The sequence below is a fragment of the Benincasa hispida genome, chromosome 1 (genome assembly GCF_009727055.1).
Source record: "Benincasa hispida cultivar B227 chromosome 1, ASM972705v1, whole genome shotgun sequence".
NCBI lineage: Eukaryota > Viridiplantae > Streptophyta > Magnoliopsida > Cucurbitales > Cucurbitaceae > Benincasa > Benincasa hispida.
The window spans coordinates 32257052-32271292 of NC_052349.1; the positions used below are offsets into that span (position 1 = coordinate 32257052).

At 33.7% G+C, this 14241-nt stretch overlaps 1 protein-coding gene and 1 non-coding gene across 2 annotated transcripts; both read left to right on the plus strand.

Annotated features, from left to right (window-relative positions):
* Positions 1-2587: 2587 nt before the first annotated feature.
* On the plus strand, positions 2588-4429 carry LOC120071285. The gene has a single exon (XM_039023479.1). The coding sequence runs from the start codon at positions 3042-3044 to the stop codon at positions 4251-4253; it is 1212 nt and encodes a 403-aa protein (XP_038879407.1). The 5' UTR covers positions 2588-3041; the 3' UTR covers positions 4254-4429.
* Positions 4430-7514: 3085 nt separating this feature from the next.
* TRNAR-UCG lies at positions 7515-7588 on the plus strand. Its single transcript has one exon. It is a non-coding gene; the product is annotated as a tRNA-Arg (tRNA).
* The last annotated feature ends 6653 nt before the right edge of the window (positions 7589-14241 follow it).

Consider the following 14241-nt stretch of genomic DNA (forward strand, 5'->3'; position numbering starts at 1 on the left):
GATCTGGCCACTCGCACCTATTCAAATCAAAGGACCGCCCTCAAAGGCAAGAGTTCCCAACTCACTCAGGATTGAGTTCATGTTACCTATGGTCATCCTAGTGAAGTGAAGTCTCTGTCATGAATGGTGTTATATAACGAGATTATAATACTTCGTAGTCCGATCTTATACAAACTCTTTTGTATAGTACGCCCCCGCTCGCATGTCTCCACATGAATGATCAGGATCAGACCATCTGTATTAAGTAACAACACTTGCAACTATTCTATAAAGCAGGTCGCATCTGTAGCGTTACTAGGATAAGGCTTCCCTCCTATATCCATATACTACAGACCATTTTGATTATAACTTAGGACATGATCCACCTGTATATCTCCACATACATACTTAAGTTACAATGACAACTAGGGATCTTAGTTTATTGGTTTGTGGAAAAGCAATTAAAACATCCAATGTTCCATAGACAAAATTGAAGAAAAATATCATATATTATTACATCACAAACGTTTCTTCAATACAGTGTTTACAAACTACAAGACTCAACGAGAGTTTAGGGCATCAACCCTAACAACCAATTCACGACATTACCACATGGCATATTGATATATATTATAGATTATTTAAATCTTAATGTATGATTTTGCATGATTGATATACCCTTGACCTATTGTTATCTATTTTGTAGAGTCACATTAACCTACATGGTCCAGATAGCTTGTTCCACGCCATATATAAGAGAACGAGTGAAAAAGCTGCTATAGTACAGGAGAAAGAGCACATGTAGATGGACTTTATACTCGGATTGGAAGTTGAACACAAGCCTAGATGGGTAAATGTCGACTATGTCTATAGCCCATTCAACTATGTTGGTGATAACATTAACCTTGAACGCATCCTTTTGTATGACTCACTCCCTAGGTGAGTCATACAAAAGGATGCGTTCAAGATCATACCAAGAAATAAGTCACTCTTACTTTATAATACTGTTTACTGTATAAGACTGACTATTTTACCTAGATGACCTAGGTAACTCGATCTTAATTCTAAGCTAACTATGAACTCCTGTTTATTTAGGATTACACTTAGATTTACATAGGTGAGGGTTGGCTCAACAATGTCGACTCAATAAGACTCCCATTTCAGGGGTAAGACCTAATAGATAGCTGGGGACATAGGGTGCAAGACGGAGTTCAATTGTGTCAAGAATTATTTCTCTTAACGTTTTTACAGTATTAAGTTATGACATTATACTTGACAGTCGAATAGACGATGCTTTTATTAGCGTTAAGTCTACTTGACATTGGAAAAACGTCAAGTAATCCAATTTCTGTAGTAGTAAAAACGTAAGTTTTGCAGGTAAAAAGGTTTCTCTTCACATAATTGTTTTGTGCCCCCAAAAAGCTCTAAAAAATTCTTTTTTTCCCTCTCCCTATTATTGTTTTGGTTCCCACAACCAATACCCAAGAATTCTCAGAGAATATTAAGGTTCATTAGTGGTGTTCGAGAAATCCCAAGGAGAATTTGTGATTTTCATTCGAATGATCTACAAAGGTAAGTTTGTTTCCTTTTCTCTGTAGAATTTTTTTTAATACATGCTTAACCTAGGCTTTTTATAGTAGGTTTAGTTTTGTTAAATCTCTGTGATTTATTCTGTTGTTTTCAATATACTGGATTTTTCATTTTTTAAATTAATTTCGAGAAAAGATTATGAGATTTTCGTTGCCCTAGGGCTTTTATCCCTATACAAACTCACACTCACTCGTTCTCTTTGCTATGTTCGTATGTCTCTCCCAACGTCGAAAATATAAAAAACGTGAATAAAAACTAGCACATTTACTTACTTGAGGTGTGAAATGAGTTGTCTATAATGATCTGAAAGTCTTTATAACTTGATTTTTGTCAACAAAATCGGGTTTTGTGAAGTGATTTTTTTGGATGGAAAGTGAGCTCGATTTTCTCTTTTGTGTTTCAGCTCTGTTTGTTCTTTGTTAATAAAAAAAAAATACTTCACTTTTCAAGAAATTGATTTGAAAGAATTGTGAGAATTGTCAGGAAATTCCCCAATTTGTATATGTTCGTACATGAGCATTATCTACAGAACAAATCTCCGACGGCATGAGCAATTCAAAACGATCAAGTATAAAGTAATTGAGTATCAAGTACGACGTGACATAATCGAGTATGATGGATATAACACAGTGCATCAGGTCTCGAATGACTCAACATCGAGGATCGAGTGACGAGCAATCAAAGATCGAGTACCATGGTCGTGGTAGGCATGTAGGGTGCATCTTAGGGGCGAAGCGGTAAAATCACACGTGGATGATGCAAGCAGAAGCCACTTTTCATCTCTTTTTCAACTGGTGTTCATTTTTCATTTGAGCCTCCTAATTGAACTCATCCGTACAAAACACCCTCAAGTTAAACTGAATTGGAAAAAAGACCCATTTTTCAATCAAATTATTTGCACTACTTTGCCGTAAGTCATTAAAATTTTTTTTTTTCCTTTTTTTTTTTTTTTTTTTTTGAGACTAGAAATGACAATCAAAAATGCCCTAGGAGGAAGCCAAAGCACAAAAGCATGAGGAGCTTGGTTCGCTCTCAGTTAGTCCTTACAAACATTTTCCCCCCAAATTATTCCTATCATTCATCTAGAATCAGAGTTTTTAAAATTATGTAATTAAGTTGTCTTTTTAAACAATTGAATCAAACGTATAACTTAATTAAAAATGAAATAAATGAAATAAAATAATAAAAATTCATGGTTACATGTAGTTGCCTAAGTAGTGGATGAAAGTTTCGAGAGATGGAGAATTTGAAGGGAAAGGTCTCAACGTTGTAAGCTCGATCCTATTTCTCCTCGTTTCTTTTCCCTCCACACTTTCCTTTCATTTTACCTTCAAACTTTCAAACCCCGTTTTCCCAAGAAAAAACAATAAAAAGAAAATAAGAAAAACAAAACTCAAATATCAAATTCCATTATATTTTATTTTATTTTATTTTATTTATTTATTTTAAAGAAAACTAATCAATTTCCACCAATGTCCTCCTCTTCCTCCGACGACGACTCCCCCGCCGCCGTAGAACCAACCCCCGCAGAAGAACCCGCCGCCGAAGAAAAACCAACCCCCGCAGAAGAAACTGCCATCGATGAAACCGCCGCCGCCGAAGAAACCACCCCCACCATCGCCGCCGCCGAAGCACCCGTCATCAAAACCAGCAGCAGAGCAAGCGGAAGCGGCCCCGTGGTGAGATTCGATATCTCACAATCGTCATCCTTAACCACAATCGCAAAAACCGCCATTGAATCCCTAAAATCCATTCTCCCAAATATCCCCTCATCTCTCCCTTCCGCACCCAACCCCGCCCTCGCCCTCCTCAACGACCTCGAAACCACCGCCCAAATCACCGCCCTCCTCCGCCGCCCCACCTCCGGCGCCGGCGACGACAACCTCTGCCGTTGGCTCTACGATACTTTCCAATCCAACAACCCCGACCTCAAACTCGTCGTCCTCCGCTTCCTCCCTGTTCTCCTCGGCGCTTACCTCTCCCGTGTCGTCTCCCGCCGCAAATCCCTCGCCGGGTTCGAAGCCGTTCTCCTCTCCCTCTACGCCCATGAAACCAACCGCCGCGCCAGCCAACCCCTCTCCGTCAACATCCCCGATTTAACCCACCCCAGTATTTACCACGAATCCAAATCCCCTCTCAAAAACAATGCCACCGCTCTCAATCTCGCCGTAATCTCCCCATCGTTGGAGCCCCACGGTATGGTCCGCTCCACCAAGAGGGCTCGAATCGTCGGCGTCGCCCTCGAACTCTACTACACGAAAATCGATAAGATTCCAGAAACTTCCAAGATTGAGTTCTGCGAGTTTTGCCGGATCTGGGCCAGCGGCGGCGATGATGAAAAGGGAAAAGTTAAAAATGAGGAAGCGGCGGCGGAGGAGGCAGAGGAGGAGAGTATTGGGAGAATTCCGTTGCCGTGGGAGATGCTTCAGCCGATTTTAAGAGTGTTGGGGCACTGTCTTTTGGGGTCGAATGTGACTGCGAAGTGCAAGAAGAATGAAACGACCCCGTTGTTCGATGCAGCCATTGCTGCGATTCGGAGCTTGTATTTGAGATCGATGCATGACATTAATCCCAAAGCAATTTTGGCGACTGGGAGTTTGGTGAGGTTGGGGAATATGGCTATGGAGTCGGCTGATGAAATTGATTACACTGAGATTCCTTATCAAACTGTCATCAACCTCTAGCAATTCATTTTTTCTTCTTTTTCTCTTCAGATCAAATGAATGGTTGCAATCTTTTTTCTTGCCTTTTTCTCTTTTTTGTTTGGATTCTTTAATTTTCTTTAGTGAATTTGGAGTTGTAAAATAAAATGTACTTTATAGAGAATTGTCTTTGTTGGCTTATTTTTGTTTGGTTGATATATTTGTAGTCCCCTTTACCTTCTTTACCTTCTCTTGTGATTGTCTTTGTGTGATTGTCTTTTTAGGATGTTTGTTCTCACTCAACTTATATTTATGCCATTGATATCAATTTTTACAAGTTTGTTTAGTACAATAATTATAGGATTGAGGATCGAATCTTCCACCTCTACGATGAAATGTCATGTCAATACTACTAAACTAAGTTTACTTTAGCAATTTTCATAATTTAATATTACTTTTTTTACTTTTTGTACGACACTCACATGCTTTTTATAAAACTCAAGTTACCGGACATATGGTTTGCTTCAAATCAAGTATACTTTAACCACGAAATTTGTATAATATTATGTCAAGGAGAAAAAAGGTATCGTGTACTATGTTGGTATAGGTACTAATCGTGAGATTATTTGGCCCACCAACTCTATTAAACTATTAAAAATAATTCAAATCTACCCATTTTAATAGCGTTCACTATAATATTTTTCTAAATAATTTTGGAAGTTGTATATTTTTAAAACTTTAAAAAAAGGTGCAATACTTAAAAACAAAAAAAAATCCCCAATTTATAACTCTGAGCTATAACAATATAATTTAAAAAACAATAACTATTTAATCTTCTTATGAAAATATTACATCACATGATAGGTAAGTTTTTTGTTTTTTGTTTTTTTGTTTTTTTTTNTTTTGTTTTTTCATTTTTTTTTTTTAAACTAGGTCAGGATGAGTTTGAATCTAAAATTTTTAGAAAAAAAGAAAGCTGAAATGTCTTTCGTGCTTTCTGTAAAGTTAACTTTAACATGAGTCTATTAGTATTAGGTAAATTTCAGCTTTATATTTGAATAAATTGATTACATATATTTGGTAAATAAATACTAAATTATCATATTTTAAATATAATAATTGAAATGAACTTAAAATTATTTTATTATAGTTTATGCTTATTTAAAATTATTTAAAATATAGATATAATTGTTTAAATTTTAATTTAAATTGATAAATTTAAAAAATAAATTTTATTAAATATCGTACATGCTTTTAGGAGAATCTAAAAGCTAGAAAATAATTGATTTTAAATGGGCGTCAAATGAACGCGTGATTTAAAAATGATTTTAGTAGATTTAATCATAATTTATTTTACCAAAAAAAAATGATTAAGATTCTGTCATAATCACTTCTATTTCTCTCAAAATCAATCTCAATTATAGTTTTAATTAACAAAAAGTTGACAATATTCTGATTATACTCTTGAATTGTTTTATTGAGCAATTAATCCACTCAAACATAAGAATGTGAGAAAAATACATTTTTGATCCCTAATATATGGATTAATTTGCATGTGGGTCATTGAGTTTTCAAACTCAACAGGTTTAACCATGAATGTTATTTTCGGTAGCACTATTTTTTATTTGCCTCTTTGGTTAATTTACCATGGAAAATTGACATGGTACCTATTTTTTTTTATTATTATTATTAAAAGAATACTTTTCTTGGTAATGAAAGAGGAAGGAGAGTGAATGACGGAGGAGAGGAGCAGTTTATTTGAATTAACTAGGATAAAAAAGTATTTTTCAAAAGAGCAATGATTAGGTGCAGTTTAGGTTACACTTATCACTTGTGCTCCCCACTTCTCTACTCCAGAAAAAATAATTAAAAAATTATTTTTCTACAAAATAAAAATGTCACATGGCAAAATTTTATTAGACTATACTTGAGATGCACCAAGATAGATGCATTCAAGGGAGCACCCAAGTTTTTCTCTTTTCAAAATGTCAGTTTTATTTAAATACTTTTGATAAAAACTACTTAAAATAAAAACACAAATATGTTTGGCAACACTTTCTCGAAAATGTTTTTATATACAAGTTTATTTGATTTGTGTTTATATTCATATCAAATTACTATAAAGAATGATTATAAAATACTACAAACTAAATTTAAAATATTTGAAGCCAAAGTTGGTGGTGGTGGTAGGCCGTTGGATGTTGTCATGCCGTGGTGATGGTTTTTGGAGTTGGTCACCAACGATGGTCGTCGGAGTCATTGGTGGTGGCCACCGAAAGTGTCAGCCAGAGCTAGCCATCAGCGATGGTCATCGAAGATGGTTGCCAAGAGTTTCATCGAAGAAGGTTGTCGATGGTGGTCATCGAATGTGACCGATGGAGGGCAGTGGTAGTTGGTGGCAAGATGGTGGAAGTGAGGTAGATGACACGTGATGACATTTTGGTAATTTTATAAATTATACAAATTAGGAGGAGATTGTCTATTAAGCACTATTTTTTTTTTCCTAAGAGTTGATTTGAAGTGTTTTTCTCAAAGCAACTTATGTCATAAACTTTTTTTTTCAAAAATTATTTTGGATGGTTGTCAAATACTGCAACTTTTTGAAAATATTTTTTTTCTCAAAATTAACACATGAAAAGTTAAATCAAATACATGGTAAGAAAAGAAGAGGGGCAATTAGTTTTTAAAAAAGGACAAATTGCAAAAATCACCCTTAAAATATGATGGTAGTTGCAATTATACCTTTAAACTTTCAATTTTAAAAATTGAGTCCTCAAACTTATATAAATATTAAAATTGGATTATCATACTTCTATAATTATATAAACGGTAACATTTGCATTAGTTTGAGGATGCAATTTTTATTTTTTATTGGTCTAATTTCTATGATTATTGTAAAGTTAAGGTCCAATTTAACATTTGTAGTAGTTTGAGAGTGTAATTACAGCTACCACCATACTTCGAGATTGTTTTGGCAATTTGTCCTAGAAAAGGTGAAAAGGTTTTTATTATTAAAAAAGTTAAATATATAATCTTATTTTAAAAATTTTAACGTGTATATTTTTAATAAAATATTTCCATGTCCACTTATGTTATATAAATAACAAAAAAGGGCTTAAAAAAGGATGGAAGGACGAGGATGATATATCGAATTTGAAAAAGTATGTAACCTAACCAAAATTTGGAGGACTAAAATGTATATTATTATTATTTAAGTTCAGGAATTTTATAATTTTTATACAATTTTCATTAATACGTGTATATAATGTAATTATTAAATAAAATTGAAATTTCGTCCAAAAGGACCGCATAGCGCAGTGGATTAGCGCGTTTGACTTCGGATCAAAAGGTCGTGGGTTCGACTCCCACTGTGGTCGAAACGGTTTTTTTCCCTCTATAAGAATATAATCTTTTTTTTTTTTTTTTTTTTTTTTGACAATTTAATCTAAAAGGTATTTGATGGGATTGAACAAAGTTTGTTATTTGATTAATTCAGATTTTTTTCCTTTTCATTTCAATGGCGTTTAACAATTTTTAAAAGTTTGGAATTGTAAAATATTTTTTTTACCAATTTCTTTATCGTTTTTCCACCAACACGAGCTCCATTTTTCTTTATTTTTATTTTGCTCATTATAACGCAAGGTAAGGATAAAAAAAAACTTTAAGGAGTGAACAAATATAATATACTCAAAATACGTATGCACATAATTGCTTGGATAGAATGTTACTAGTATCTACAAATTTTATTTTAAAAAATCCGGAAAAAAAAACTGTTTATTCAAATAGAAATACTAACAGAAAAAAGGAGGAATATCTACAATTTTTATTCTAAAAAAGTCTGAAAAAATATTGTTCATTCAAACAGAAATACTAACATAGAGGGAAAAACCATCTTATTATGAGTATTTATAATTTTTTCTATTAAAATGTATGAGAGTGAAAATAAGATATTTAGGTCACGTTTAGTAATCATTTTATTTTTTGTTTTTGTTTTTTGAAAACGAAACCTAATTCTTTCTCATTTCTTACAATGATTTACATTTTTATTAAGTACACTGGTTTAATTTTTAGTTAAATTCCAAAAACAAAAATAACTTTTTAAAAGCTACTTTTTTTTTAGTTTTCAAATTTTGGCATGGTTTTTTAAACTATTTGTAAAAGACGGATAACTAATGAAAAAGTAGTGTCTATAGGCTTAATTTTTTTTAAAAAAATGATTATCAAACGAAGTTCTAGAATTGATTCTTATCATTATTTTAGACTTCGATAATTATTTGATTTTTTAAAAAAAAACAAAGTTTATAAACACTATCATCATTCACATGTTTATATAAATTTTGTAATATACTTTCTATCGATGTAATAAAATTTGAAAAATTCTTTAGCTTTTAATTATTTATTTTTTTTTTTAAAAAAAAAAAATTTTGACTACAAATACAATTTCAAATGTTCCTTTAAGAAAGTTAAAAACCAAAATAAAGAAATCGAAAGAAAACAAATGCAAAAGTAGAAAATTAAAATGATTCCTCAAATGGGGCATAATCATCATAATATTATACGATCGATATTCTTACTTAATCATTTAATACGTAAATTTGAACATTTAAACATTGTTTGGAATAGTTATAAATATAGCAATCAAACCCAAAGCATCAGTAGATATAACGTAATGTAGAAAAAACAACAAATATGGCAAGGTTTAGATTGTCTATCAGTGATAGACCATATTGTTGGTAGGAGTCTATCAGTGATAGACCATGTCGCTGGTAAGAGTTTATCGTCGATAGAAGTTTATTGCTGATAGACTTTGCTATATTTGCAAATTTTTTTAAAATGATGTTATATACATGATTATTATCTCAAAAAATACTACCAATTGCAATTACTCTTTCTTTTAATACCTTTGATAGTTTTTGGCCCATTCTGATAAGCTCCAAGAATATAAGATTAATTAACCAAACTCTTTAATTAACTAACCTTTGCTCTAGGGCAAACCCTTATAGACCTATAGTTACTAATATGAAAACCCTAGAATTTGAAAATTTAGAACCCAAATGTTGAACCCCTAATATCAAATTTTAAAATCCCCAATCAATTTGAAAACAATTCTAAAGGGACGGATTAGATTTGGATTACCTTTTGATTGAAGACCAAGAGACAAGGAGAACTAGTTCCTTACTCCAAGTTTGAACACTCCACAAGCAAGATTATCAAACTTACCTGAATGTTCTTGGCATGCAACTCTGAATCAAGAATTTTAAAATCGGCAATGAAACCCTATCTTTTACTAGGGAATTTTCATTCAAAGAAAATCCTAAAAACTCAACATAAAAAAATAATAATAATAAAATAGCATACGGTCTTTTTTCCCCTCCTTTAAACTCATCCTACTTAACTAAAGATACTTAAAAAGTCCTTTCTACCCCATACTTAAAAAGTCCTTTCTACCCCAACTAAAAAGAACTAAAAACCCAAACGAAACATATATGGGTCCAATAATAAAAATACCTAAAAATTAAGGTATGTTTTTCAAATTAAAATAAATTAACAAAGTTCAATTGGTTTCATCTTGTAGCATCAACTGAAGCCAATTATAAAACTTCTAATCAGATGTTACTGCTTCAATCCCCTCAATTGAGTTCACCTCCGCTTAAATGTGAGAATTCAACCCTAATTGTAGCTTCTTGGCTCTTGATCGTGGGACTAGTCTCGGAGGTAATACAAGGGTGTCCTTGTCCTTATCATCTTCTCCCCTTTTTGAAGGATTCGTCCTCAAATCAAGTTCATTATCTGCATCAAAAGGAGTTAAGTCAAAACATTAAAATTGGAACTCACACCATATTTACCTTCAACATCAATCTAGTAGGCATTGTCATTGATTTTTTTCATCACTCGAAAAGGTCCATCTCCCTTTGCATTTAACTTAGAATCTCGTTGATGTGGAAATCTTTCCTTCTGAAGGTGGACCCAAACCCAATCTCCCTTCTTAAATATTATAGGCTTTCGATGTTGATTAACCCTCTCCGCCACCTTGGCATTTTGCTTTTCAATCCTTTTTTTACCTCTTTATGTAGCTTAAATGGCGGTGGCTTTCTCATCAAGTTGAAATTTCATAACCTCGTTAGAAGGCAAAGGTAACAAATCAATAGGTGATAAAGGGTTAAATCCATACACAATCTCAAGCAGTGTACATTTAGTGACACTATGAACAACCTTGTTATATGCAAATTCAATAAATGGTAGAAAATCCTCCCAAGTTTTAGTGTTTCTATCTATTATAGCTCTAAGCATAGTTATCATTGTCCTATTGACTACCTCAATTTGTCCATCGGTCTAAGGATGACATGTAGTGGAGTAAACTAACTTAGTACCAAGCTTTTTCCAAAGTACTTTCCAAAAATGACTTAAAAATTTCACATCTCTATCACTAACAATGCTTCTAGAAATGCCACGCAATTTAACCACATCCTTAAAAAATAAGTCAACCATATGTTTAGCATCATTAGTTTTATTACATGCAATGAAATGAGCCATTTTGTTAAACCTGTCAACTACCATAAAAATGTTATCCTTCCATCTCTTAGATCGAGGTAAACCCAACAGAAAATCCATTGAAATATCTAACCATGGTCCACTAGGGATTGGTAACGAAAAATATAATCCTTGTGGTTTCGATTTAGACTTAGCTTCCCTACATGCAATATATCTCTCACATTTCTTATGTACATCATGTTTCATTCTAGGCCAATAAAAATGTTCATTCAACATGTCGTATGACTTAGTAACCCCAAAATGTCTCATTAAACCTCCCTCGTGTGCTTCTTTAACTAATAGCTCACGAATAGAACAAGTGGGAATACAGAGTTTATTCTTCCTAAACATAAACCCATCAAACATCATAAAATTAGGCATAACACATTTTTGCTTGAGATTTTCAATAATAGGTGCAAAATAAGTGTCTTGTGAATACAATTTCTTAATATGTTCAAAACTAAGCAATCTAGTGTGAAGGGCGTTTAGCAAGACATTACCTCCTAGATAACGCATCAACAACTACATTTTCCTTACCTTTCTTATACTGTACCACATAAGAAAAAGTTTCAATGAACTCCAATCATTTTGCATGTCTCCAATTCAGCATTTATTGGCCTTTCATGTGTTATAAGCTTTAGTGGTCAGTATGGATAACAAACTCCTTTGGCCACAAGTAATGTTGCCAAGTTTGTAGTGCATTCACTAAGGCATAAAGCTTCTTGTCGTATGTAGGATATTTCAAGGCAGCTCTAGTTAGCTTCTCACTGAAGTACATCAATGGTCTTTGATCCTACATTAACACAACTCTAATTCTCATTCCACTGGCATCACAATCAATTTCAAATGTTAGCTCGAAATTAGATAAAGCAAGTAAAGGTGCATTACATAACTTATCTTTCAAATCATTGAAAGGGCATTCATATGCTTGTCCCTACTCAAACTTTAAATTTTTATTTGTAAGTTCATTAAGTGGTGCAACTATGGAACTAAAATCTCTAATGAACCTCCTATAGAATCCAACTTATCCATGAAAACTCCTAATCTCACTAGCATTCTTAGGTGTAGGCCACTCTCTAATTGCTTTAACCTTCTCAGAATCAACTTCCACTCCATGTTTAGAAACTACAAAACCTAGGAAGTTTACCTTTTTCATGCAAAAACAACACTTTTTTTATATTAGCATAAAGTTTTTCCTTTCTAATGCAACTAGAACACACCTAACATGCATAACATGATCCTCTAATTTCTTAGAATATATTAGGATGTCATCAGAATAAACCACTACAAACTTTCCTAAAAATTCACACAATACATGATTCATAAGTCTCATAAAAGTACTAGGTGCATTAGTTAAGTCAAAAGGCATAACTAGCCATTCATATAAACCATGCGTAGTTTTAAAAGCGGTTTTCCATTCATCTCCAACATTCATCCTAATTTGGTAGTATCCATATTTTAAGTCTATTTTTGTAAATAGGCTACAACCATACAATTCATCTAACATATCATCCAACCTAGAGATAGGATGCCTATACTTAATTGTAATTTTATTAATTGCCCAACAATTTACACACACTCACCAAGATCCATCTTTCTCATGTACTAGTAAGACAAGACCACTACAAGGACAAACTTTCATGTACATACCCATGAGCAAGCAACTCATTAACTTGTTTCTAAATCTATTCGGCCTCTTGTGGATTGGTCCAGTAGACTGGTCAGTTTGGAATCTGAGCATCTAAAATAAAGTCAAGCTTATGCTCTATACCTCTTAAGGCGGTAGCTCCTTAGGAAAACCCTCGGGAAAGACTTCCTTGAATTCCTGCAAAAGAGATATAAAGTTACTAGGCAGAAGGGAGTCAAGGTCCTCGGTTAGCAAACAAGCTTCTTTAAATGCAACCATGAGTATTGTTCCTTTTTAAAATATAGCTTTCCTTACCTCATAAGATTTAGCACTCTAACTTGCTAGTTTTCTCTCTTTTTTCTTTCAAGGTCGCGAGCTATGATGTTTCTTTTCTCTTAATCCTTCATTTTCTCTCAAGCTCTCTTTTTCTTTTCTCAAACCCTCACCTCCTCTCAAGCTCTCTTTTTCTTTTTCTTTTCCTTTTGTTTTTGTTACAACCTCTTCTCTTCTTTTTTCTAACTTTTCTTGATCAATAAGCACTTCTTTAAGGGATAGGAGTACAAGTACAATTTTCCTACCATAGTGTTTGAAAGTGTAACGGTTAAGAAAACCAGCATAGATAACCTTTCTATCAAATTGCAAAGGCCTACCAAGAAGTATGTCACCTGTATGCATGGGCACCACATCACACAGTACTTCATCCTTGTATCTCCCTATGGCAAAAGGAACCTTCACCTGCTTAGTCACTCTGAGTTCCCCACAATTATTAAGCCACTATAGTTTGTAAGGTCTTGGATGAGATATAGTATCCAATCAAACTAGAGCTCACCATATTCGTACAACTCCCAGTGTTAATCACTACACTACATGATATGATTTGTACAAGGCAACGTGTATGAAAAAGATTCCCCCTCTGATTCTCCAAATCATCCTCCTTCATGTGTGCACTTAAGGCCTTTCTAGTGACGAGGGATAACTATTAAGCATCTTCCACTTCTTCCTCTCCTTCTTGGTCACTCATTAATTTTTCTCTCTTCATCATTTTCATTCATGACAGTGACAATCTCTCATTCTCTAATGATCATTTTCCTCTTATTAAGACATTTTCGACTTATGTGTCCTACTCCTTGACATTTCTAACACTTAAAGTCTCTATTTCTACCTGTGGGTGCCTCCACCTTTGGTTTTTCTTTCGATGAAGACTCCCCTTTATCTTTAGTTTTATCACTTCCTATTTTGGCTTTAAATTTAGAGTCTGTTGATTTGTCACCCTGTTTCCAAGAAGTTTAATTGGAAAAATTTTTAGAAGCCTCTGAAATTGCTTTTCAACCTTTACTGTAAGGTGCACTAATTCCTTCATATCCTCGTACGCTTGCAATTCAACACGTTCAGTCACGTCAATATTTAATCCATGAAGAAATTTGGTCATGGTGTTCTTTTCATCCTCATCCATCTCCAATCTTTCCATCAACATCTCCATCTCCTTGAAATAATCTTCTACACTCTTACTCCCTTGGCGTAAAGCCTAAAGTCTTCATGCACAATCTTTCAAGTAATGTTTTGGCATAAACCGCCTCTTCATGAGCTCTCTCAATTCTAGCCATGTTTCCACGGGACCCTCCTGACACCTCCTCCGGTTAGAACACACCTTACCCCACCATGTTTGTGCATAACCCTTAAAATGTGTTATAGAGATAGTTACCTTTTTCTCTTCAAAGAGTTCGTTACCATGAAAAATATGTTCTGCCTCATGTTCCCATTGGAAAAAGTCTTCAAGATCAGACGTACCATAAAATTTTAGAAATTTAACTTTAATGTTTCCAAAACCTCGATCTCCATGGTGACTTTCTTTTCTACCTCGTGGCCTTCTAT

What these genes read in the sequence shown, in the direction of transcription:
- LOC120071285 (XM_039023479.1), top strand. Translation starts at nt 3,042, where the DNA reads ATGTCCTCCTCTTCCTCCGACGACGACTCCCCCGCCGCCGTAGAACCA.